A 26,242-nucleotide genomic window follows, 5' to 3' on the forward strand; every position below is an offset into this window, starting at 1 on the left:
TTTTTAAATTGTGGTTCGTTACAAATAACCATATCTCTTAAAAGCCACCCAACCATAATTTGGCAACAAAGAAACTAATACACTAGAGTTCTGATAACACCTAATTAACATTTATTATAATTGTTTAAGGTTTACTTAATGCTCTTCTTTTAACTATGGTTTACTTATAAATATATTTAGATAGTGGGCGGACACTACTATACCTACCTAGGATTATCTACCTAGAAAATATAATAACAATACAATGTTATTATACACAAACAAAATTGACATTTTTAAAAACAACGCGCTTTCGGTCTCCAATTAGAACTTTCTGATTCGTCGAACAGTGGACCAATAATAGTTTCATATCAACATAATAACGGTTTAGCGCGCCATTGTTTATATTTTTATCCATTTTGTAACCATTTGTAACTCCGTGTATACTATTCTTTTAATTATGAAAAAGAGAAATTATATTGTATGTATGTTATTTATTGGAACCTTGATTTTGTGTAAATCATCGTTGAATGTTTTATTTATATAATAAAAAATGATCATTTTCAGAATTGCGCAATCGCGCAAGCATGAACGCCATCTACCTGTAATTCGATATTTACAGCAAGTTTGCTACTGTCATAAATGATCATCCGTGGTTATTGATGGTTACCGGCAACAATTATTATAAATTAAACTTCACGAATGATTAGCGAAACAAAACTGTTGTAAACAAATAAAATTGAAGATTTTTATAAAAGCTTTAATACGTAATTGATATTAGTTTCCCTGCTGTTTTTGAGCAAGTGTATTTTAATAATTAAAAATGACTGCGTTTGAAGGTATCAATCTAATTTTTTCCCATATGTATGTATGATATTTTATAAAATATGTATTAATACTCCTAAATTTTGCAGAGTTCGGTGTTCTACCTGAAATCGGAAAAGCGGTTGAAGAAATGGAGTGGACGTAAGAACTAATTGGATCTTCATTATTTTTAGTAAAATACATAAACTTCTGTATAATTGATGATATTGGACGTGACAAATCTTAGCTATATGCACATTATTTAATTCATGTATCGTATTGATATTTCTGGTAACCTGACATAGCATTCGTTAGGATGATATTATTTATTTGGATTTGTAAACATATAGAAATGTGAATCATGATAACATTTCTTCAAGTTTGAAATGATATGATTTTTGACTTATTTTTAATATCTGATGAAATATTATCTTCTATATTTGAAACATTTATTAATAGGCTGCCTACTGATGTGCAAGCTGAAGCTATTCCTCTAATATTGGGCGGTGGTGATGTGCTTATGGCAGCTGAAACGGGTAGTGGTAAGTTGGAATTTATCATTAAAAAACATTTAAAAAGACAATATGTTATTGTTTTTCTACATACAATTATCTTTTTATGATAATAATGCATATAATTTACAACATAGGTAAAACTGGGGCATTTTGTTTACCAATAATACAAATTGTGTATGAAACCTTGAAGGACATATCAGAAGGAAAGGGAAATAAAATGGTGAATCAAAGCTGTAAGTACAACCAAATTATTATGAAAGTTACCTTTATTGAATATATTTTTTTAAATCTTACAGCACCACACTGCCTGCTAAGTTTCTTTGATCGTGGTGATGCCTTGGCTGTTACTCCTGATGGTTTACGGTGCCAATCTCGAGAATTTAAAGAATGGCATGGTGGTAGAGCTACAAAGGGAGTTTTTGGACCTGGTGTTTATTGTTACGAAGCTTCTGTAGCTGACGAGGGTCTTTGCCGAATAGGCTGGTCTACACAGCAAGTAATCATGTTCAAATATAAGTATAATTTGATTGTATACATATGTATTTTATGTGTATATAATATGTATGTATATATTTAATGATTTACTTAAATACATATAAGTGTTTAGAGTTTAGATGTTTATTTTAGGCCACTTTAGATTTAGGCACTGATAAATTTAGCTTTGGCTTTGGAGGCACTGGCAAAAAATCTAATTCAAAGCAGTTTGATAATTATGGTGAATCTTTTGGAATGCATGATGTCATTGGATCACTAATTGATTTTGATAAAGGCGAAATTAGGTAAGACAAGCAATGAAACGATATTGATTAATATATACATATATATATATATATATATATATATATATATATATATATGAATAATTACAGATTTTATAAAAATGGTAAAGATTTAGGAACAGCTTTTGTTCTTCCAAAGAATTTAAAAAGTGAATCCTTTTTTCCATCAGTCGTACTAAAGGTAATAAATTGTATAATTGTGAACTTGTAAATGTTTCAAACTTAATGTGTTTATTTTTTGTGTTCATTTATGTAGAATGCTGAAATGTCATTTAATTTTGGGGCTACTCCTTTCAAATACAGTTTTCCACAAGGTGCTATTCCGATAGCGAATGCTAAAAATACTAAAACCAATTGCGTAGGTCAAACATCAGTTTCATCGGGTGATAACTCAACTAGAATACCTGATGCTCCTAAAGCAATTATTGTGGAGGTAATATTTATTATAGTTGCAGCTGTAATGTTTCTAAACTTAAAATATTTTAATTTTTTCAGCCTTCCAGAGAATTAGCTGAGCAGACATTTAATCAAATAATCAAGTTTAAAAAATATCTAGGAGCTCCTGAAGTTCGAGAACTTCTTGTCATTGGAGGTGTAAGTGTTAAAGATCAAATGTTTGTTTTGCAAAAAGGTGTTGATATTGTAGTCGGCACACCTGGTCGTTTAGAAGATCTCATTCAAGGAGGTATTTCAGAGATACTGATTGATATTTAGCATTATTTGAATATGTATTCAAAGATTTATATTTTACAGGATATTTAGCTTTAACTCATTGCCGATTTTTTGTATTAGATGAGGCAGATGGTTTATTGAAGCAGGGATATACTGAATTAATAGAAAGGTAATTCACTAATTTATCTAAAATCATTTTTCATAATCATTTCATTGGTAATGTTTAAATTATATTCAATAATAGATTACATAAGCAAATACCTAAAATAACATCAGATGGCAGACGTTTGCAAATGATAGTTTGCAGTGCAACACTTCATGCATTTGAAGTTAAAAAAATGGCAGTAAGTTGGTGATATATTCTGATATTGTATATTTATATATATATATATATTATATATATATATATATATATTAATTATTATTTATTATAAGTACTATAATTATCCTTTTTCCCTCAGGAAAAGCTCATGCATTTTCCTACATGGGTCGATTTAAAAGGTGAGGATGCAGTTCCTGAAACTGTTCATCATGTTGTTGTGATGGTTGATCCTCAGAGTGATAAAAGGTATTTATTAAAAAATTGAAATCTAATATTATAATAATTTATTAATAATTATATGAAATTGTTGTACTTCAGTTGGCACTCAATGGGCAGACATATACAAACTGATGGTGTTCACTCTAAAGATAATGTTCGCCCTGGTAACAACACTGCTGAAACACTTTCTGAAGCTGTAAAAATATTAAAAGGGGAATATTGTGTTCGTGCTATAAAGGAACATAAAATGGATAGGTATTAAATCAAAAAGAAATTGATATTGTTGTACAATTATGACATCCTTTTTAAAATAACATCTATTTCTTTTCTTTCAGAGCTATTATTTTTTGTCGTACCAAGATAGATTGTGATAATCTAGAAAATTATCTTAAGCAAATAAATTCTAGAGAATTTTCTTGTGTGTGTTTGCATGGTGATCGCAAACCTCAAGAGCGCAAAAGCAACCTTGAAAAGTTTAAACAGCAGTTAGTTAAGTTTTTAATATGCACAGACGTTGCTGCAAGAGGACTTGATATTACTGGATTGCCATTTAGTAAGCTATTTAAAATGTATTATCATTATCTTTCTTATAATCACTGCAGATTACAGTTATTATCATTTTATAGTGATTAATATAACATTGCCTGATGAAAAGTCAAATTATGTGCATAGAATTGGACGTGTTGGAAGAGCTGAGCGTATGGGTTTAGCTATAAGTTTAGTGTCAAGTGTTCCTGAAAAAGTAAGCATAATACTATGTTTGGTAATAATCCCTTCAAAAAGACTAGCATCATAACATAGGCAGTTAATGAAATATAATCTGAACATTCTATACATTCGTGGTGAAGATTGATTTGATATTTATATAAATAATCCTAGGTATGGTACCACGGGAGCTGGTGCTCATCCAGAGGCAGAAACTGTTATAATACTAACTTAACTGAAAATAGGGGATGCTGCATGTGGTACAATGAGCCACAGGTATAAAAAGAATATTAGCATGTGTATTAATGATATTAATTAGATATTTATATATGTAATGTTTTTTTTTGCAGTATCTTGCTGAAATTGAAGAACATCTTAATGTGACAATACAGCAAGTAGAGAAAGATATGAAAATTCCTTGTAATGAATTTGATGGAAAAGTTACATATGGAGAGAAGAAGTTAAATATGGGTACTGGTTACAAAGATCACGTGGGTCAAATGGCACCTATAGTGAAGCAACTTGGAATACTTGAAAGTAAAGCGCAATTGCTTTATTTAAAACACATGTCAGATGGAGAAAGGAAAAAATAGATATACATATAAATATAGTGATGGACTAACATATATATATATATATTATATATATATATATATATATATATATATATATATTAGGGTGGTCTTTAAAATGGTCATTTTCGAATTTCTTTGCTCCCAGGGGCTCAAATGGTTCCAAATAGATAAAAAACAATTCTCTGAAAGTTTTAGCTCTTAATATTAACGTTTAGATAGAGCGCAATTCAATCAAAGTTTGTATGGAAAGAGCATGGAAAAAAATTTGAAAATTAAAAAAACGTGTTTTAGGCGTAACTTAGCGACAAATGAATGAGTTTTATTCATTCATTTGTTCGCTAAATTACATCTAAAAAACATTTTTAAACTTTTTGAAAAATTTTTCATGCTATTTCCATACAAAACTTTGATTGAATTGCGCTCTATCTAAACGTTAATATTAAGAGCTAAAACTTTCAGAGAATTGTTTTTTATCTATTTGGAACCATTTGAGCCCCTGGGAGCAAGGAAATTTGAAAATGACCATTTTAAGGACCACCCTAAAATATATATATATATAAGCAGATTATATATATATAATCAAAATAATTATTCATATAAATGAATTTATTTTTTGAATGTATATATATATATATATATATATATATATATATATATATATATATACTGAATAAATTGTTGGAGGGGATAACATAAATTTAAAAAAAGAGATTGTAAAGCTTGTATCAGAGTCAAAATTTATTTTGTAAGCGTCTTCTACTATTCTTTGAAATATTATTTAAAAATAGTTGCTGACAATTAGTGTTTTTCATCAGTCATTTTTTACTTAACGTCATGCTCTCAAATAATTTATATTTCTATATATTTTTATTTAAATATGCAAATTCAGATGTATAATATGTGCATATGTGTGTATTAGAAAAAGAAATATGTGAATTATGTGAATCTTTCTATTTATGCTATATTAATATTTACATAGCTTCTTTTGAATGAAGAAAATAATATTTTTTTTCTTATATTATTTTCTTTTATGTACTAATTGATGACTGCATAAGTGTAATAGATCTAGCAGTATTGGTCAGATAATACTCAGATATAGTATTTGAACATTGTTCTGTTCTAAAAGTTAAATTTGAAATGATACTGTAAATTTAAACTGAAACCTATATTATGGCGGAAAGTATTTTTTAATGTTTTGAAAGGATTGCGGGTTCGCGCAGGGCTCGCGCTTCGCACGGTCGCCACTTGTATGATCCCTGAATGGCTGAATGTGAGGTGTCCCGTGCGGCGTGCCTGTGACATACTTCACAATTTCCATGTCTAACCTATAATCCACAAGTGAGCTGAAGTAAAAATGTCGCTCTTCTCGTGATTTAACTCGTTTAATGTGCGTAATATTTTTTGACAGCATCAATCATAAAGAATGCGTGCAATAAAATTCTTATGATATAAGAGCGGAAATTCAACATGACATAAAGATTATAATAAGTTATTTTTACGTTCAGTGAATTATGTGACGACCGAAATCAAATTTTGTCCGTCAAATAGATTGGATTAGTATGACGATAAATTTATTTAATGTGCTATTTAAAAATTCTAATTCAGGTGAGTAATAATGTTTGACTTTGAGATAAGAGATGAATGATTGCTATAATATATCTTCAATAGTTATATACGAAGTGTATGCAATATTGGGTTATTTGATTGATAAGCTTTTATATTCTGCTCTGATAAATTTGTTGGTTTTGGATTTACAATAATACATTTACTACGACGAAGGCCATCTTGTAAATCGATACCTCTGGCATAAGTTTGGACATGACAGAAATAAAACACATATGGGAACTTCTATTCACACTTTTCTTATCTGCTATACCGACTTGCATTTATGCAATTATATCAAACATTATATTTAATTCGAATCATCTTGCCTCATAGCCAATTAATTCAATAAATGTCATAGCAAAGAAATTGAAAAATATTATTTCGGAATTTTAATTAATCGTTTCAAATACATCAATTTCTTTATTTATTCTTAGACTTGCGAATTTATTATGTGAAATTTATAACTAAACTATTTTAATTAATAATTATGAACTGCAAAAACATTTTGCTTTCAATATTCAATAAAATCCGTACGACTACTTCAAGAATTTTATAACAAGCATCTTAAAACGGAGATAACATTTTTATCTCAGTATGTATGTATAATATAATAGTTCAAAATGTTTTCAGGCAAATGAAATCACAAAAGCACAGATTACTATATTTTCTTATATTGTATGTAAGAATGAATATCAACTGTTCTCTTTGAATGCATTTTTTTATAAATAAATATAATAAAAATCCCATATCACTGTTGATTTTAATTAAATTAATTCCATCATACATCAAAAACGTTGTTCAAAAACAATAAATGACTTCAATTTAAAATTCATTTAATAATAATAATAATAGTGTTTTTCATATAACAACAATATCAACAAATATTTATTTTTTATACAAAACTTATTATTATCTAAGAAGTTTAATATACAATGAGCATTGATTGTATTTTTAATAAATAGCAATTATTATGCTTTTATTAAACTCAAAACAACCACTTAAGTATACATAGACATCCATCATACATCAAAAACGTTGTTCAAAAACAATAAATGACTTCAATTTAAAATTCATTTAATAATAATAATAATAGTGTTTTTCATATAACAACAATATCAACAAATATTTATTTTTATACAAAACTTATTATTATCTAAGAAGTTTAATATACAATGAGCATTGATTGTATTTTTAATAAATAGCAATTATTATGCTTTTATTAAAATCAAAACAACCACTTAAGTATACATAGACATACTTTCATCTCTTAATTGACTTGTCAGTCAGTATCAATCGCGTTTTCAAGATAGCCTGTTCAAACATGAGAATTAAATCACTCATATAATTGTACATGTTCAAGATACAGTTGCTGTGCAAATGTATACTTTGTGATAAAGATTTAAATAATTATTATTATCTTTATATATATATATATATATATATATATATATAATCTTAATTTTCATTCAAAATGGTATAAACAATTACCTTAGTTATTTGTTTTACGCGCGCAGATTTTCAGAAATCTTCATCATTTGGTTCTGGACGTTCATTAATGTTGAACAGCGATTGTTGCCATCGCCGGCCGAGTCTGATGTGCGTCAATATGGTGTCTGCGAAGCGGAAATTAGTTCTGGTCATGTGCTGTGCCTGCATCTGCTGCTGTTCGGCGTCAACGTCGGCCCCGTCGGAAAACGTTAACGACGTTTCCGCCTCGCCGATTTCCTACAGCAGGGATGCGGACTCCTTTTCCGATTCATTATTTCGGAAATATGGCGGTGTTAACGGATTTATGACCATACAGGTATTAAGACATTGGTATATGGTAATTGATACTAAATTCGAAATGAGCGTCAATGTTGTTTTATTATTATTATATTTGCAATTACTTAAATTTTGTTCATTTGTATTTACATTATATTTGGAACTTGAACTACTTAAATAACACAAATATTCAGTCTCATTATATGTTAGTTTCTTTACTTAAAACTATATTTATTTAAAGTTATATTGAATGCTAGTTTCTTTTTTAAAATGAGAAACATTGCTATTTTATTGCGAATATTATTCACTTCATTGATCACTCTATTTGTTTCAATATTTTAAATAACATAAGTATTTGAGATTTATAAATGTAATTATTAAAAACATATAATTAAAAAATTGTTCAAGTTTACTTATTTAAATAAATTGATATTGTGATAGATTTTGATAGTTTGATAAAATTCACAAATGACAAATCAAATTCAATTCACTTCAGTTGCCAGTTGTTTACCTACATTTACAACATAATTAATAGAACATAATTCAAAATAATAAGTAGTAGATGTTTTTGTCATCTTGCATATTACGCTTTTATTTTTAATTCTCATTAAGGTCCTTAAGTAAGGATTCTAATTTTATTCTTTACAGTTTTGACTTATTATTAAATTATATTTTAGGAATTTGAAATGCTTGTGTCAAACCTTGGCTTGTTAAAACATGTAAATGCATCTCAACACCAGAATGAAATAAATATACATGCCAATAGTGATAAAAATAATAATAATACCGCCCACCAGAAAGATTTATGGCACGATGTCATACAACAGCAAGATTTTGGTTGGTAGAAAATTTTATTATTTCATTTAGCTTTATGATTTAGATAATGAATATTTGTCCAATATTGTGCTCTTATAGTCATCATGTAGGATATTGAATGCGTAGGATTTTGATTACCGTATTTACATTTTAGAAAGTGCTAATAGGTGCCTCAATACATATGAAATAGAAAAAATTGTGAAAAACCACAATGAAAAGTTCAAAACAAGTTTTAATGTAGATTTGACAAAAGACTTTGATTCCAACAATAAAATTTCCTTAACAGTGTTTGAATATTTATGTTTTGCTTTAATTTATGAAATGGACAGAAAATCATGTTACAGTGATTTGACTAGCATCACAAATAAACACATGTTATATGATAATAATATTAGTCTACATAATCAAGTCCATGATGCATACAATATGAAATCAAATGATTCATTTGCACCAAAACTGCATCTAGGTGAGTTTAAATTTATCAATGCAAATTTCAATTTTCTAAAGATTTGTTATGTCAATGTGCATATTTTACTTCCAGCTTGGTTGTATGCCAGCATCAGTATTATAATTATATCTGCAAGTGGTTTGCTTGGAGTAGCAATCGTACCTTTCTCAAGAAGTCCTGCTTATCCTCAATTGCTGAGATTTCTTGTAGCTTTAGCTGTGGGAACTCTTTGTGGAGATGCCTTAATGCATTTATTACCACACGCTTTAATGCCACATGATCACAGCCATGGCACTTCGTCATCATCACCTGAGGACCACCATACTCCTATGTATAAATGTGGTTTAACATTTTTAACTATTTTATTATTCTATGCGCTAGAAGCACTTTTACCCATCTTCAATAATGGACTTAATTTGCATAACCATGGACATGGAAATGGACATGGACATGCACATGAATTAAAGCCAGAGCTTGGCAGTATGTTAACAACTGTGGAAAACAATACTAAAAAAGAATTCAGTCCGATAGCATTAATGATCATACTTGGTGATTCATTGCATAATTTGACTGATGGGTTAGCTATAGGTGCTGCTTTTAGCAATGATTCAGTTACTGGAATAGCGACTTCAATTGCAGTTTTGTGTCATGAACTTCCACATGAGTTTGGTGATTTTGCTGTGTTATTAAGAGTAGGATATAGTGTAAAGAGAGTATTATATTTCAATGTAATGTCATCAATTTTAAGTTTTATTGGTATGGCTATTGGTTTATTAGTAACTAGTGGGCACGCCGCTGCATCACAATGGATTTATGCAGCAACTGCTGGATCATTTTTATATATAGCTTTGGCTGATTTAGTTCCAGAAATGGCCGAAGGAAATAAGAATATTTTAAGTAGTACTTTGACACAAATTTGTGGCATATCATTAGGGGGAGCTATAATGCTACTAATTGCTTTAAATGAAGATTCTTTAAGACTATTATTTTTGTAATATTGAAAATTATAACCCAAAAGTATGTTAGAATATTTTTATACATAATGTTTTTGATTATTATAATTTGATTAGTCATCTAAATAAAATACATATGCAAAATTAATATAGATTTACATAGAATATAAATATATATTATTTTGATATCAAGGACGATTGTTAAAGATTTTGTATCATATTGACAATAAGTATATACAATTTGTAATGTTTTTTCTTTTGCATGAATATACAACATAACTTTAGATAAATTTTTAAATATCAAATTTAAAAAATGTTAAGCAAAATTGCAAGAATCAATTAAATTTTTAAATTACATGAATGTAAAAAAGTTAGCAAACAAAAGATCAAATAGAAAAACATTTTTTATGTAAGCTTTTTAACAAAATAAGTAATCATGCATGCTTATTTATATATGTATAAATACTCTTTCTTTAATTCAAACGATATTTTTAAAAATATTTCAAAAGATATTCAATTTTTCTTTTATTTTTAGCGATTGGTAGGTTGTTTTTCTTTTATACGTTGGTACGAAAGTTGACAGATTATTTATTGCTAAGAGAACTTCAGACCATACTTCAATAACTTTTGATATCATTAGGCACCACCAGTAGTCGTAATCGTTCGTCGCTATCGTTAATTAGTGGAAGCAAGAAGCAACCATTAATCAAAGGCAAGTAAATCAAAATAATAATAACATACTAAATATATTGATTATTAGTAATTGTCCGGTTGTTTATCGCGCTTGTTCTGTCAATGTCATTTTTAATTTGATGCTGATATCGCGTGACCGAAGTTAATCAAAACCGATTGTGCGCAATTTCTGATACATTAATCATAGTTATTACCGGTTTCATGACACATTAATAAATGCATGCATTTCAATTTTAGTCTGCATGTTCTAAATATGCAATTTGTATTGCTTAACGATGTTAAAATCATACTGTGTGCAACCTGTTATGATGAATTTTTAATAGTTATACCGGTTTTCATATCAGGTTAATAATATTTTAGTTGTATTAGCATAATCTAAAAATCATTATCTTTATTTTTGTTGTATTCAAATCTGGTTAAAAATCATTCTTTATTTCAATATGATTTTAACAAATACCATAATAAGTGTATTAATTTTCAGCACATTTATGTCTTTTCGGCCAATTTTAACATCTGCTATACGATTAATGTCTACAGCGATGGAAAAACATTGTGTAATTCCTGATGTTATTCCAAAACCTCCAAATTCTGTATTAGAGGTATGTTATCCCAGTGGAGTAAAAGTGGATGGAGGTAATGAGTTGACTCCAACACAAGTCAAAGATATTCCAACAGTCAAATGGGAAGCTGATCCAGCAACTTTCTATACTCTTTGCATGACAGGTATAAATTAATACATACTAAGAAAGTTTTTGTTTGTCTAATTATCATCATATTTAGATCCAGATGCCCCAAGTCGAGCTGATCCCAAATTTCGTGAATGGCATCATTGGTTGGTTGGAAATATTCCTGGATGTGATGTGTCTAAAGGGGAAACTTTGTCTGAATATATTGGTAGTGGACCACCACAGGGCACAGGTATTTTACATCTGAATTGCTTTTATGTCTATAGTTTAAATTAAGGCAATATGGTATAACGTGAAGTATTTTATCTTGAAAATTCAATTACGTGCAAAACATTAGTGACATATTGCTGCTCCTAGGGCAAACATGTGCATGTGACATCAAATGATCCTGAGTGGTCAATTTTAAAGATTAAATCAATCGCATAGAATATAATTTCACATTCATAAATCGTCTGACAAATATATTTATATAAAAGATTAAATCAATCGCATAGAATATAATTTCACATTCATAAATCGTCTGACAAATATATTTATATAACTTACACAGCCATGTATTCCATAGGATTACATAGATACGTTTTTCTGCTCTACAAGCAACCGGATAAAATAAAATTTGATGAATTGAGACTGACTAACAGAAGTGGCGATAATCGTGGGCAGTTCAGTATTGCAAAATTTGCCATGAAATATAATTTAGGTCAACCTATTGCTGGAAATTTATACCAAGCTCAATGGGATGATTATGTTCCAGAACTCTATAAACAGTTGGGAGCTTAGCTGGCTAAAATATAGTTCAATAATAATATGAACAATGTTTGAATTTTAATAAAACTATTATTTGTTGATATGATCCTAGTTTTTATTTAGTGATGTTAAAAATGCTTTACATGATCGAACACATTGCTGATAACATTTTTCAAATCCTTCCAAGCCACTATCCTGTAAAGTATATTATTTTATACATAGTTACTTCAAATTAAAGTACAATAAAAAAAAAATTCATACGTACATAATAAGGATCTCTAATTATTTTATCACCCTCTGGATCAAATGATCCTAGCAACATTACTTTTGCTGTTGCATTTTTTGGAGCCCTGCGATTCAAATCCCTTATGTTTTGTTCATCCATACCAAAAATAAAGTCAAATTTAGTAAAGTCTTCTTCCGTAACCTAATAAAATGGGGTAAACAATGGGGTAGTTATGCAATGAAATCCTTAAAATAAACATTGTAATCATACTTGGCGTGCTTTGTGACAATATGAAATATTATGCTTTTTCAATGTAGCCATAGCCCTATCGTCAGGACAGTTACCAACATGCCATGACCCTAACGCAGCACTTTCGACATCCCATTGATGCTCAATTTCTTCATCTTTTATAGTCTGAAGAAATACTGCTTCAGCAATAGGAGATCTACAAATGTTTCCTTGAGAAAACCGAATTGAATATCATTTAGTTTAGTAAAAATAAGTTTCCTTTCACTAATTGATTGTGGGACAATAATTATGATGTGATCATTACTTAAAGCTAGGCTTATCTATTAGTTAATTCATAATTATTAAACTTTATACTGAAGAGAAATATGATGCTTCCGAACCTATTAAAAATATCTCTAAATAAAGCAGACAAAACGTAATTATCTTTAATAATGTATGCAAAAATGCATTAAATTTCGTTAAAGCAATAATGAAGATGAGCACACAGATAAGGTTGAATCTAAGTTGTACCTAAGCATATGAAGAAATATTCATAAACATTTTCTATTTTAAATAAATATTAAACGTTTTCTTTTTCTCTACAAATTATTGTATTTTGTTTCAAATATCCAATTTAACAGATTCTATTTACGAATGGTAACATGATATGAGCAGAGTGATGAAATATGTATACAATAGTGATTAATAATTCAGCGGACTATTACAATTAATATAAATGTCGTTATTCCAATTATTCCATTAAATAAGCTTATACAATAGATGCAACAATTGTCAACTATTCTTTGATATTCGCTTTATTTCACTTGAGCCCCATTCTTGCTTTGGTCCTTTCGACAGAGATATCCCAGCAGGCCAAAAAGAAATTGCCAGCAATTGGTGAACCGAAATCGTACTTCTTAACAAAAGATTCTATGCAGAAATTTTCCCGGCCGTCCGCCGTGCATTTCGATATCTTACACTCCGTGAAATTCGTAAAGCACGGCTGCTTATACACCAGCAGGACATACCGATGAAGACCTGACAGAATGGAATTCAATTTCAAAAATAAATTATCACTATTATTTATAATTTTAGTTATGATTGTTATGCCTGTGTTTTTATCCGGGACAGGCGGTACGTATTCAGCCAATTGATCACCATTTTCTACTCTTGTTCCTGGTACATTTCCAACGAGCCAGTGTGTGAACTCACGCAATTTTGGCCTTTTTCTGCACGGATAATCTGGGTCTGTGATAATTGCAATCTTTTTTTAGAAGATAGATTCAAAGATAAAAATAAAGTTTACATTAATTAATAATATCGAAATAAATTCAATAAAGTTTACGCAATAATGCGTAAAAGTTCTCTTATAATACGCACCAACCATGCATACAGTGTAATATGCACCGTGCTTGGTTTGAAACCCGATGCAAGGATGAGTCTTTATCCAGCAAGGTGCTAACTCGAAGCCACTCTGCACGTTTACACGGGGCCACCACACCTGACGATTGGAATTTTAATTTTAATATATGAAAAATGTAATATTCTTTGCTAATTTTATTATATTATTATATCGAATAAGATAGTATTACCTCCAATTTACAAGGCGGAGCTTTACAAATAACATCCGGAATGACTTGGTGGCACTCCATTGTCGTTCCGATATTTGTCATCATGGTGCGTTTGGAGTGCCTCATAAGCGGCTGATGCACGTGACTGAGCAGCATGCTGCCCAACGCCATTTTTAGCGACATTTTATATTATTTATATTTTACGAGGCTGGCTCACTCAAAATTTTGAAATAACTAGGACATTCGGTGAAAATATTTGAAATTATTGCGGGGTGTTTGAACATATGATTTGATTTTGACTGTTTGAAAATAAAACAAGTGAGCCAAATACGCTCACTGAAATTTTGCGGAAAACAAAACTAAACGGTCGCTCATAATATATTTATTCATAATATTTTAAGTAATTTAATAGCAAACATGCTTTCTATACTGAGTATAACATTTTGAAATTATCCTTATTTATATTTTATCGTCAAAATTACTGAATGTTTTGTAAGAACAGGTTGTAATTTAGCGAAGAAAATATAAAAATTATTTGTATATGTGGACTATGCATGTGGCAAAATTAAAAAATGAAACTGAATTTAAGTGGCATTTTGCCTTAAGGCAACGTGCTGAAACCTCCCGTTATGTGTAAATAATAGATTATACAAACATGAAATATTTTCTAGAAGCGCGAATGATTATTTCAACCTTCAATTAATTTTTATAAAACCCCCATCTAGTATAATCATTAAAACTAGGAACTCTAACGTCATAGAAAGTTTTATTGAAATCGCAATATTTTAACGCTCATTTACGAAGGAACTACCCAACTACCTAACCGATCTCTGTTAACAACTAATCAGCACGATTTCTGAGTAATATCTTTTTAATAGTTTTTGAATTATCTTTGCTTTTTGCTAATTCTAAAGAAATTGCTTGGCCGATATTCTGGAAAAATTAACCAACGCTCGAATTTTATCGAATGGCTTTTAAATTTTTGAAATTGGTTAAGCCGGTTTGATAAAATGTCGGCAACATTTCAAAAATTAACTCACACATACTCATGCTCATATAAAATTTAATGATGTTCAAAATTGACATTTTAGTCAAAGCCAACATGAAAATTAATTTAAGTGTTGTTTATTATATTTAGGGGGTGGCTTAGATTATCACAAAATTACCTTCTGCGATGGCGTTATTTCGCCTACTCAAGTGCAATGATTTTGTTCAGAATTTAAATGACGATCTAACTCAAATTCATTTATTCAAATCGCGAACCAACTCCAAAATTTTCAGTATGATACTTTTATTCCAAATTTAAAAAGTCCGTAAAAAGTTTAAAAACCGAAAAAAATACAACGCGTTCTTCCAAATTACAGTACAATACTCGCCGCAAGTTATTTATTGGATTCGTTAATTTTTCTAAATTTGATAAATTTCAAAAATCATGATATCGTCGTTGCTCATCATTCAGCCGTCGTCGGCGATGACGATGGCCGTCATCTCGTCTGGTTTCCTATCGTCGCCGAGCGTCTGCACAACCGGAGTCAGGCAGATTCATAAGGCGATGAAAAAACACAAAATCTGCCCCGACGTCATCAAGCGGCCACCCAAGTGCCCCCTCATGGTAATATACCGTCATATATAAAACTATATTCCTCATATACATATTGAACGTTATTTAAACGATTGTCATAAATTAATTATTTTATACAATAATCCTTGGAATTATCTAATCTTCAAAATGAACTTTAAGAAAACATTTTTTCGTCAGTTGAAAGCCCGAGGTTTTATTTAAAGAATTTAATTTATTAATTATTTATTTATAACATTTTTATATAATTTTTATTTTCGTATAATTCATAATATTTCCTACGATTTACACCATTATTAGACACATTACACTAGTTTCTTACAACATGAGTTTTTCATGCATTTTACAATATTTTTATACAATTTCTAACATTTTCAGACAATCTACAACATATTCAGACAATTTATAACACTTTCAGAGACAATCGCTACAAAATTTTGAAACAATTTAGAACATTGAAATTTACATTTTCAGATAATCTTTAATATTTTCAAATAATTTACAACATTTTCGAACAATCTACAATATTTTCGGCAATTCACAACTCTTTCAAATCTGCTATACATATTTTTAAACAATTTACATTTCTAGACCATTTACAACATTTTTACTATATTTTTAAATAATTTACAACATTTTAAGACAAAATACAGCATTTTTTAATCATATATACTACATTTTCAGACAATTTACGACTTTTCGAGACAATTTACAACATTTTGAAACAGCATTCTACAAACATCTTCTACATTTTGAGGCAATTTACAATATTTTCAGACAATTTAATGTATTTTTAGACAATTTACAACATATTAAACAATACACAGCATTTTTAGAACATTTACTACATTTTCGGACAATTTACAATATTTTTAAACAACTTGTATGATATCAATATACAAAATTTTTAGTCATAACCATGTCATAACATAATATATTTTCATACAATTTGCAATATCTTCAGATTTTTCGTTATTTTAAATTCAAGTTCAATAATTTAAATTATACTTCTATGCAAAACAAATATAATCCAGAACTATTTCAAATTACTGACAATGAGTTATTATTAATTAGATGCGCTATAAAAACGCGATCCATTATCGCAAATCATCACAAGTTGTTTATAGTTGTTCAAATATATGAAAAAAGTACAATTTAAGAAATACTTTCAAAATATTGGTTCAAAACTTTTTTTTACCAAGTACTAACGTTTGTCTGATGCTTAAGTTAATATAAACAATTGTTTATAAAACTAAATTTTAAATTTCGAAATTTGTTTAACAGAATTTAGACAATTTATTCGGTAGTTTGCATTCGGTGGCAATTCCATACACAACTGGTTTATTATTATTTTATTGAACCTCATTTTTTATTATCAGGTTAAATATGCTTGCGGCAAGGTCAACAAAGGTAACGAACTGACGCCGAATGATGCCAAAAAGCAACCCTGCACCGTTAAATGGCAAGGAAAAAAGAAGTGCTTCTACACTTTGGCGTTGGTCGGTAAGTATTCGAAAGCATTATATTATAAGATAATATTTTTATATGTTTTTTTTTTATATAGACCCTGATGTACCGAGCCGTAAGAAGCCGAAACAGCGCGAATGGCAACACTGGTTAGTTGTGAACATCCCCGGTACAGTTTTATGCAAAGGAGAAACACTAACTGGCTATTTGGGACCTATTCCATGCAAGGGTACAGGTATGCTTTGAAAACGATAATAGTTTTAAATTTCTTAATTAATGAGTTGAAAGTATTTGAACGATTAGTCGGAGTACGTTGTAGTAAATTGAAGTGTTTTCAATGAACGTGTTTGCGCTATTATAGTACGACGTAGTACTGTTGAATCTACTTTTAGTACTTGAATTTTTATTATCGTATATTAATAATTGCTATAACAACCAACAGGAAAGCATCGTTACGTGTTCCTGTTGTACAAACAGCGTTGCAAGACAAAGTTCGATGAAACTAGAATTAAGAGCAGCTGTGCCGATGGCAGAAGCTGCTTTAGTATTGCTGATTTCGCTTGCAAATACAAGATGGGCAACCCCATCGCTGGCAACTTTTTCTTTGCCAAATGGGATTGCTCTGTTAACCAAACTCGCAAACGTCTTGGTTTATAAATATTATTTTTTAATACGCCGATTTCTTTAAAACCGATTAATTTTATACCACTTTTTATATTGTAATTACTACAGCAAAAATGATGAATCAATAAAGCACCCATTAAACTGGTTTAAATCATTTTTTGATATACACAATTTCATGGACAAGAATAATTAATTGATTCAATACTTTAATAGACAGATTATTATAAATGTTCAATATCAACATAATAATCAATCAAAAAGAACTAAAAATTTTCTCCATGGTTTTTTACATAAAGTTTTTGCCGTTTTATATTTTCAAATTTTCAAAACTACATAAATTGATGCTACATAATATTTATTTCCTAAATAGACTTCATAAAATATCAAAGTATGACATGGGATAAAGCATTTTGAAAAAGTCCTTATTTAATATTTATATTAACCCAAACTACACAAATACAATATTTATAAACATTAAATGTGTTTTAACAGATTTATTATAAAATCAGCACTGCTGAAATCATTTTAATATAATACTAATTGCACATTATGACGACCACTAGTTTTTAACTGAGCTGGTAAATAAGAATAATTGAAATCATATCTGAATAATTTCCAATTGTATTACAGTAAATTTCTCTGAAAAATGAATAGTGAATAAAATATTTTCATTATTTGTTGAATTGAGATAAATTCAAAATCAGTCAAACATTAAGCAGCTATTGCCATATATTGCTAGTACTATTAAATTGATTTTGTGAATCCATCCCCATATTTCCAAATTGCTGTGTCAGACCCAAATACTGATTGGTCTGTCCAAAACTTTGATCGGGTTTAACAAAACCATTACCAACACTGCTGTGGATGCCATTATTTAAATGCATTCCATTATTCTGAGAAAAACCTTGTACTAGACCTGAATTGTTTTGTAAAAATTGATTATTTCCAAAATTACTACTACTTTGCTGTGAATTCACTGGATTAAATTGTGCATATGACATATTTGTATTTTGAACAAGGGGCACAGTATTATGGAGTTGTGTATGCGTAGGCATTACTTGCTGGAATGCATTAAACGGTTGTTGTGGAGGTAACTGATGCTGATTTTGATACTGTTGAAAAGAATTTTTAGATGCTCCAACAGGAACTGAATAATTATTGAATGTCATTGAATTTGGAAGAAGTTGAGCATTATTGATAGGAGCTGTGTCATATAATGCTAGAATACTATCCTTTGTTAGTTTTGCTTTCTCTTTCTCTGATGGAACAGGTTGATTGAAAAAATTATCTTCTTCAGCTTTTAAAGTGTCAGTTTTCTCAATGGGTTTTGGATCTATCTTATTAGGTTCAGCAGACAGAAACCCACTAAAATCTTCTGAAAAAGCACATTTTGTATCAAGACCCAATAAATCAGCATTTACTGATTTGGTTCGATCAGATGTTCTAGTAGATACAGGGCTGGAACTTAACTTAGCATTGGGCTTAGGTAACAATTGTGGTATTGTTTCTGGTTTTGGATTAGCAACAACTGTTGGAATTTTATTTGTGTTTGTTTTCTTTTTCTTTTTTTGTTTCTCCAGTTCCTCGTCTATTTCTTTATCCCAGTCAACTTTTGGTGTTGGAGGCTGCACCCATTCCCTGGCTAAATATTTCTTTTGTTCATATTTTGCTCGTACAAAAGCTTCCAAGGAACTGTCTGTTTGTGGTCTACGAAAACCATCTGGCAGCAAGGCCTCATAAACTGCTCTAGCTCTTGAGTTACCCATTTGTTGTAATGATACCTAAGTGATAATTTTAAAACTTTCGTCATTACATTTTTATAATTTTAAATGTGTATAAATAATTGTAATATCTTACAACTTGCTCTGGTGTCCAAGTATCCAATGTTACACTTTTTACTCGGGATATATGTACCCCTAAATTTCGATGAATTCCAGCACATCGAATACATAAAAATACACCAAGATTCCATGATGCCCATCTTGGTCCTAAAATAATTAACAAAGATATATACAATGGTATATTAAGATAATAAACAATTTGTGTAAAAGTCCATCATACATGTTAGTAGTCTAATAAGAAAAAACTAGTAACTACTAACTGTATATTGTTAAAATCTAAAAAGCATAAAACTTATTAAGTAGTATTGGACATTTTATTTTAAATAAAAATATTTAGAAACCTTTTGAATCACAATCGACACAATACTTATTATCTTCATCTCGCAGCATAGTCGTCAACAGAGATTGACATTTGTCTTGTATTTGTTTTGCTCGGTCTTTTTCACTTTTGGATGACATTTTTATTATTTTCAGAAATCACAATTGGCTTAATAAATTTTAGTTATCATTACGACAGAAAATTTTTGTTATTATTAACATCTCATTTATACAAAGGTCTAAAAAAATAATTTTCACGTCACAGTAGGGAACTGTGACGAACAAGCATACAAGTCAATACATTACCAGTTTGAGTTTTAACATATCTCTGAACTTGGTTATCAAAAATTGCAGTTGTGGCTACATTGATATGCTGAAACATCTGAAACAAATACATTTTTTCAAAATAATCATATTTGCAATTGAATTCAACTCTAAGGAAGCGCATATGATCACTGATAAATCATTTAAAATCATTTGAGACATTACATATCAATATCTTTAAGATTAGCAATAATATCTTTATCTAATATTGTTTTATGACACATTTCTAAATCATGTCCATTAATACTTTCTTGTTTTCCATATTGAATCATGTATAATATAACATATAAACAACAAGTATAAATTGTTTATAAGTATACAGTCACTCTAAGTAATGTGGATTAATTTTATATAATAAACGCATTCTTATCGAACATCATTTCAAACATCTTAGTTGTTTTTGGCATGTTGTCTATATTCGTTTTATGTTTGCAGCACTGCATATTGCCATTCGTGTACAACATGAAGTATGTAGAATATCAAGATTTTAATATTTTACATTGCTTTCTCATTCCTTTTCTCGTTTTGGCAGCGAGGTATGTTAACGTTGTATTACGCTACTATATAATTTCCTGATTAATTTATTGTAGTTAAAGCGGTCAGTTGAAATAATATATGTAACGAAACGCTTGAATTTTTTTATGTTCAAGAATTCTTTTGTGAACATGATTTGTTTAGTGGTGCTCTCGATGATTGAAGATGAAAGTCAATGTTTTAGAATTCTAACTTGTACATGTGACAAAATAACCTCAATATAATTATTGTTGTTTTTAATACCGCAGTGTTATCATTTTGATAATTCAAAATTAAGTTTATTTTGTGATTTGTCTGCGTTCTCTTTAAATATCACTCTATACATGAATGCTTGGGTGCAAATCTTATAGTATTTTGTTTCAGATGTTCAGTACAAAAATTGTCAAAGCCGGTGGCTCGGAGCCCGATGCATTCGAGAGTTCCATTTCCCAGGCTCTATTGGAGCTGGAAATGAACTCCGATTTGAAGGCACAATTGAGGGATTTACATATAACTCGTGCTAGAGAAATTGAGCTGAATAATAAAAAAGTAAGTTGTAAAGGTAGCATTTAGCCCCAGTGTTACTAGGATTGCTTGCACTTGCATTCTTGGTGTCTTATGGGGCTTACAGTAAATTTAAAGAAACTTTTTAAGAGCTATGTTATAGTTCACAGATTTCTTTAAATACACAAAATTATGACATTACTTTTCAAAAATAGCTTGCAATATAATCACACACAAACTATTATATATACCTAACCATTGTGAATTTTGATTTTGCAGTCAATCATCATCTATGTACCTATGCCAAAACTTAAAGCATTTCAAAAAGTACAGACTCGCCTTGTACGAGAATTGGAGAAGAAATTTTCTGGCAATCATGTTGTATTTGTTGGAGAGCGTAAAATCCTTCCAAAACCAACACGTAAAACTCGCACTAAGAATAAGCAGAAGCGTCCACGTAGCAGGTAAATATTATTTCAATTATTAGTTAATAGTAAAAATATGTTACTTCTGCACTGCATTCTTTATGTTGAATGAATAAGGATTATTCGTTTACATGAGCAAGTGCATAAAGAAATATGAGGATTCGCTGACACCACAAGAGTTAGAGCTCGATGAGTGGAGTTTGAAAGTAGACCTCATAACATTATTTTTAGTAATTATTCACCAATATTATTTGCCATTTTATAATTTTATCTGGTTTGAATGATTTATTTCTAGTTTATTGATTATATTATTAACCTTATCAAAATTGTTTTACAGAACTTTGACATCTGTGTATGATGCTATTTTAGAAGACTTAGTATTCCCAGCTGAAATTGTTGGTAAACGTATCCGTGTCAAGCTAGATGGATCCCAGCTCATTAAAGTTCATTTGGACAAAAGTCAACAAACTACAATTGAACATAAAGTAAGTTAATTTAAAGATACATTTGCCTCAGTGTTACCTACTATCGGACATTAGATATTAGGTGTCTAGTGAGGCACACATTAACATCAATAGTGAACAGGATATTTCTAATTATTGTTAGAAATGGCTTCATAGATGATACATTCTCTGTTCTGGCTTTTTATTTTGCAATATAATTTTTTGTATTCTTACAGGTTGATACGTTCACTTCCGTTTACAAAAAGTTGACAGGACGTGAGGTAACATTTGAATTTCCTGAATCATATTTGTAAATTATGATTTAAAATAAACATTAAACTAAATGATGACTTTGATTTGCTTCATCGTGGGTCCACCTGCTTCTTTTTAATCTATTTCAGGATTAAATTTTTTTTCACAATATTTTCATTTTTTTTTTGAGGTGTAATGTCTATTGTTACATATCAAAATAAATCTGAATCATATTTTTAACTTGCAAATTTTTGTGGAATAAAATGCAAGAAATACATCAAAATAGCTAAAAGCATATGTAACATAATTATAATTACAGGAAAATAAACTTTAAATTAAATAATTGTTATTGACAATAAAAAAAATCAAGTATGAAATAAAAAATTATTTTTCATGTAAATGTTTTACAATTTGATACTGAACTTCATACTTGTTTAATCTATGATTAAACTTGTTTCCATACAAACATAAAACATTTGAACTGATTCATTATAAGGTTTATAGGGTGAAAAATAATTTGGAAAGTTTATTATTGTAAAAATTACATTGTCTTGGGTAACAACTTGAACGAATCTTGTATTAACAAACTTGATTAACATAATTACGGATATAAATTCATTTTGAAAATAATCTTGTTAATACGTTGGAAAGTGATTCTTAAATACGAAAGAGTTGGCGCCAATAAATGAATACATCTAATATCCTTCTGCTTCTTCATAATTAATTAATTCTTTCTTAATTACATCATATATTGTTTATTTATCTATGGAGTTGACATTCATTTAAAGACATCTATCTAGAAGTAGTGATATAAATGAATATCTATTCGTTTTTTTTGTTCATATTCTTTGGTTGGCGGGACACTAAAGTAAAAATTCAAAATGACAGCGAGATGAACGGATTATATCAGGAACCTCCATTACTTTATTGGAGATAGTTATCACCTTAGACAATATAATAATAATAGTTATTAGAGACACAGTATAATTGATATTCGACGATTATACATTTATTATAATAATGGACAATAAACTTCAAAATATGATTGAATCATTTAAAAAACATATGACTTGTCATCTTTGGTAAGTATCCTCTTATGTATATTATAATTGTTCATGAATAACCTTAACAACTTATTATGATTTCTTACATTTTAGTAATTCTATATTAGTAAAGCCTATTAAATATCAGAATTGCCAGCATTCATTCTGTAAGAAGTGTTTGAGTAACATAGCTGACAACAAATTATGTCCTCAATGCGGATTAAACAGTGATAAGTCTATTGTTGAAGATGAAATTTTAAATAAGTTCATCCAGTTTTGGTACTTCACATGTTCAAAGCGTAAAATGGAAAAGTAAATATCTGTGCAAGTTCATTGTTGATGAAACAATAGTTCAGTAATATCTACTTTAATTTTAGTGACATTATTGATAAAATGAAAGATTTTACTAAATTAAGTGAGGGAATTAAAGATTTGACTGTGAAAAGGAAACACTTTAGGCAAGTAGCATCTGATCGAGAACAGAATAAAAGAAAAAAAACATTGGATATTTCTATATCAAAGCTAGAAACAAGTGGTATGTATGCATACATGTTTACATATTGATTGCATTTTGATAAATTATTATAATATACAATATATAATTGTAGTTCAAAAAGCCTCTAAATCTACAACAATAAATGAAAAAAATATTGAGAAGCGTAATAGCAAAGGTAAGATGATAAATCAAAGTTGTTTTAGCTGAAATTGTTGCACATTTACATTTCTTAGGAGAAACCCGTTTACATGAGGCGTGTGTGAAGGGTAATTTTGAACAAGTACAGGCATTATTAAACCTTGGTGCCACACCAAATACAAAAGACAATGCTGGATGGACACCCTTGGTATGTTTTCAAGAATTAATAAAAATTACCATTTTTTACAGTTTTAATTTATTTATAAAAGCAAGAAGCCTCAGACAGGGGTTTAGAAAAAATAGTGAAACTTTTACTAGAGAATGGTGCCAATCCTAATATACCAGGATATGAGAACTCCACTGCATTGCACATGGCTGTCGTTAATAATCATCTAATTATATCAAAATTGTTGATAGATTATGGCAGTAATGTGGATGCAAAGAATATATACAACATTACTCCTAAGTATGTACTTTATTACTATCAGATATATTACTTCTATTGCAATCAAAGTTATGTCATCTAATTATTTAGGGTATTGGCTAAAACGGAAAGTATGCAAGAAATATTAAACATTGAGCCAGATCCTGAAATATTAAATAATGATTTTAGTTTGTCTCAATATATGGTTGTGCCAAAAAAGAAATTTTCAAAAATAGTACTTTACTGTCCAGATTTACAAAACTCTAAAATTGAAAAGCTTATGAGGATTATAAATTCATCATCTGCTGGCATGACGAGAAGTTTTAAATTTGATAAATTAGTAACACATGTCATTGTTAAGACGAATGATGATCTATTATGTGATCTAAACATTGCAGTACTTCTAGCCCTGCTTTCTGGAAAATGGATTATTAGTGATAAATGTAAATATTGATCTATAATCTAGGTTTATAATGCATTATTTGTTCATAGTCAAAAAAAGTATTTGTTTAGAAATATGCTTAGTATTGATACATTTTGTATTAATAATTATATAATTTTTTTGTATTATTAGGGATAGATGAAGAAGGCGATATGGAAGAATTTGAAGTCCAAGGTTTATTATCATTTCCCCAAACGCAAGCTGCAAAACGATCTAGAATTAGTCACATGAATCAAGTTAGTAATTATACATTATTTAAAACTATATATATATATATATATATATATATATATATATATATATATATTTAACAATTTTATCATATTATTTCACCATCTGAAGAAAAACCTCTCGCTTTATATATATATATATATATATATATATATATATATATAAATAATAAATTCATTATTACAAAACGGTTCATTAGAGAATATTCTTATACTTCATCATCATTTCATCATTTTTAATTATGCAATCAATTTTAGTAATTTTCTGTTGAATGAGGGTGAGCAGCCAAATATGTATTTGAAATCAATTTTATTGATGTTAGACATATATATATATATATATATATATATATATATATATATATATGTATTATTTATTTATTTATATATGATATATTTATGTTATAAAAATTTCATGTGTGTATTAATATAGCTCCCTGGACTGTTTAGTGGTTGCCATATATATTTCTGGGGACCATTAACCGATGCAAAATTTGGTTCAATGACATTATCAAGATATCTACTCAACCTCTTTGTTGAATATGGTGAAGGAGTTTTATTGAAACGTGAACCAAATCCGGAAGTGATAACACCTGCCGAAAATACTAGACCATATCATATTAATTCTAAAAGCTGTCTTGAAAAGTGCTCGCATTATATTATATACAGATCTGATATTCCAGAGCCAATATTGAAGTACAATATGCCGCATGTGAAATCATTACCCTTACAATGGATGATTGATTGCATTGCAAATTATAAACTCATTGAACCATGGTAGGACAAGATTTAATTTAATTTCTGAAGCACATAATAAATGATACAATTATTATTTGAACAATATATGATTTTTATATAAATTTCCCAAATGG

The 26,242-nt window shown here is 29.2% G+C and overlaps 8 protein-coding genes across 9 annotated transcripts; 6 read left to right on the top strand and 2 right to left on the bottom strand.

Annotated features, from left to right (window-relative positions):
- Nucleotides 1-613: 613 nt before the first annotated feature.
- LOC113369925 (ATP-dependent RNA helicase Ddx1) lies at nt 614-4,612 on the top strand. Its single transcript, XM_026610547.1, has 17 exons — nt 614-818; nt 894-945; nt 1,243-1,325; nt 1,433-1,531; nt 1,595-1,794; nt 1,926-2,077; nt 2,168-2,258; nt 2,334-2,510; nt 2,573-2,762; nt 2,831-2,918; nt 2,994-3,093; nt 3,211-3,317; nt 3,390-3,545; nt 3,626-3,843; nt 3,917-4,032; nt 4,170-4,271; nt 4,346-4,612. Exons 1-17 carry the CDS (start codon nt 803-805, stop codon nt 4,586-4,588), a joined length of 2,190 nt encoding a protein of 729 aa, XP_026466332.1. The 5' UTR covers nt 614-802; the 3' UTR covers nt 4,589-4,612.
- A 1,186-nt stretch (nt 4,613-5,798) lies between these two features.
- LOC113371640 (zinc transporter ZIP6-like) lies at nt 5,799-10,269 on the top strand. Its single transcript, XM_026612285.1, has 5 exons — nt 5,799-6,175; nt 7,690-7,979; nt 8,617-8,776; nt 8,910-9,221; nt 9,297-10,269. The coding sequence occupies exons 1-5, from the start codon at nt 6,130-6,132 to the stop codon at nt 10,196-10,198; spliced, it is 1,710 nt and encodes a 569-aa protein (XP_026468070.1). The 5' UTR covers nt 5,799-6,129; the 3' UTR covers nt 10,199-10,269.
- Nucleotides 10,270-10,755: 486 nt separating this feature from the next.
- LOC113371642 (protein D2-like) lies at nt 10,756-12,385 on the top strand. Of its 2 annotated transcripts, none has more exons than XM_026612287.1 (4): nt 10,756-10,868; nt 11,331-11,572; nt 11,630-11,767; nt 12,101-12,385. In XM_026612287.1, exons 2-4 carry the CDS (start codon nt 11,338-11,340, stop codon nt 12,313-12,315), a joined length of 588 nt encoding a protein of 195 aa, XP_026468072.1. In that variant the 5' UTR covers nt 10,756-10,868; nt 11,331-11,337; the 3' UTR covers nt 12,316-12,385. The 2 variants fall into 2 exon arrangements, with proteins under 2 accessions (XP_026468072.1, XP_026468073.1); XM_026612288.1 differs by lacking the exon at nt 10,756-10,868 and adding an exon at nt 10,932-11,193.
- LOC113371643 (low molecular weight phosphotyrosine protein phosphatase 1-like) lies at nt 12,360-20,722 on the bottom strand. The gene is made up of 5 exons (XM_026612289.1): nt 20,698-20,722; nt 13,268-13,276; nt 12,779-12,966; nt 12,548-12,709; nt 12,360-12,477 (listed from the first exon to the last, which is right to left on the bottom strand). Exons 1-5 carry the CDS (start codon nt 20,720-20,722, stop codon nt 12,391-12,393), a joined length of 471 nt encoding a protein of 156 aa, XP_026468074.1. The 3' UTR covers nt 12,360-12,390.
- Nucleotides 17,417-18,107, top strand: LOC113371644 (putative odorant-binding protein A5). The gene is made up of 2 exons (XM_026612290.1): nt 17,417-17,588; nt 17,796-18,107. Exons 1-2 carry the CDS (start codon nt 17,432-17,434, stop codon nt 18,008-18,010), a joined length of 372 nt encoding a protein of 123 aa, XP_026468075.1. The 5' UTR covers nt 17,417-17,431; the 3' UTR covers nt 18,011-18,107.
- Nucleotides 18,536-20,434, bottom strand: LOC113371641 (stromal membrane-associated protein 1). Its single transcript, XM_026612286.1, has 3 exons — nt 20,160-20,434; nt 19,835-19,965; nt 18,536-19,758 (listed from the first exon to the last, which is right to left on the bottom strand). Exons 1-3 carry the CDS (start codon nt 20,275-20,277, stop codon nt 18,697-18,699), a joined length of 1,311 nt encoding a protein of 436 aa, XP_026468071.1. The 5' UTR covers nt 20,278-20,434; the 3' UTR covers nt 18,536-18,696.
- Nucleotides 20,723-20,915: 193 nt separating the features above from the next.
- Nucleotides 20,916-22,689, top strand: LOC113369831 (40S ribosomal protein S7). Its single transcript, XM_026610430.1, has 5 exons — nt 20,916-20,996; nt 21,358-21,522; nt 21,757-21,941; nt 22,240-22,387; nt 22,582-22,689. The coding sequence occupies exons 2-5, from the start codon at nt 21,358-21,360 to the stop codon at nt 22,657-22,659; spliced, it is 576 nt and encodes a 191-aa protein (XP_026466215.1). The 5' UTR covers nt 20,916-20,996; the 3' UTR covers nt 22,660-22,689.
- Nucleotides 22,690-23,497: 808 nt separating this feature from the next.
- On the top strand, nt 23,498-26,174 carry LOC113370490 (BRCA1-associated RING domain protein 1-like). Its single transcript, XM_026611160.1, has 9 exons — nt 23,498-23,679; nt 23,755-23,952; nt 24,018-24,175; nt 24,249-24,311; nt 24,370-24,482; nt 24,544-24,740; nt 24,810-25,141; nt 25,273-25,376; nt 25,804-26,174. The coding sequence occupies exons 1-9, from the start codon at nt 23,618-23,620 to the stop codon at nt 26,149-26,151; spliced, it is 1,575 nt and encodes a 524-aa protein (XP_026466945.1). The 5' UTR covers nt 23,498-23,617; the 3' UTR covers nt 26,152-26,174.
- Nucleotides 26,175-26,242: the final 68 nt, after the last annotated feature.

This window comes from Ctenocephalides felis, unplaced genomic scaffold (assembly GCF_003426905.1).
Source record: "Ctenocephalides felis isolate EL2017-DRISC unplaced genomic scaffold, ASM342690v1 CF-g0.4_SCAFFOLD_01492, whole genome shotgun sequence".
NCBI lineage: Eukaryota > Metazoa > Arthropoda > Insecta > Siphonaptera > Pulicidae > Ctenocephalides > Ctenocephalides felis.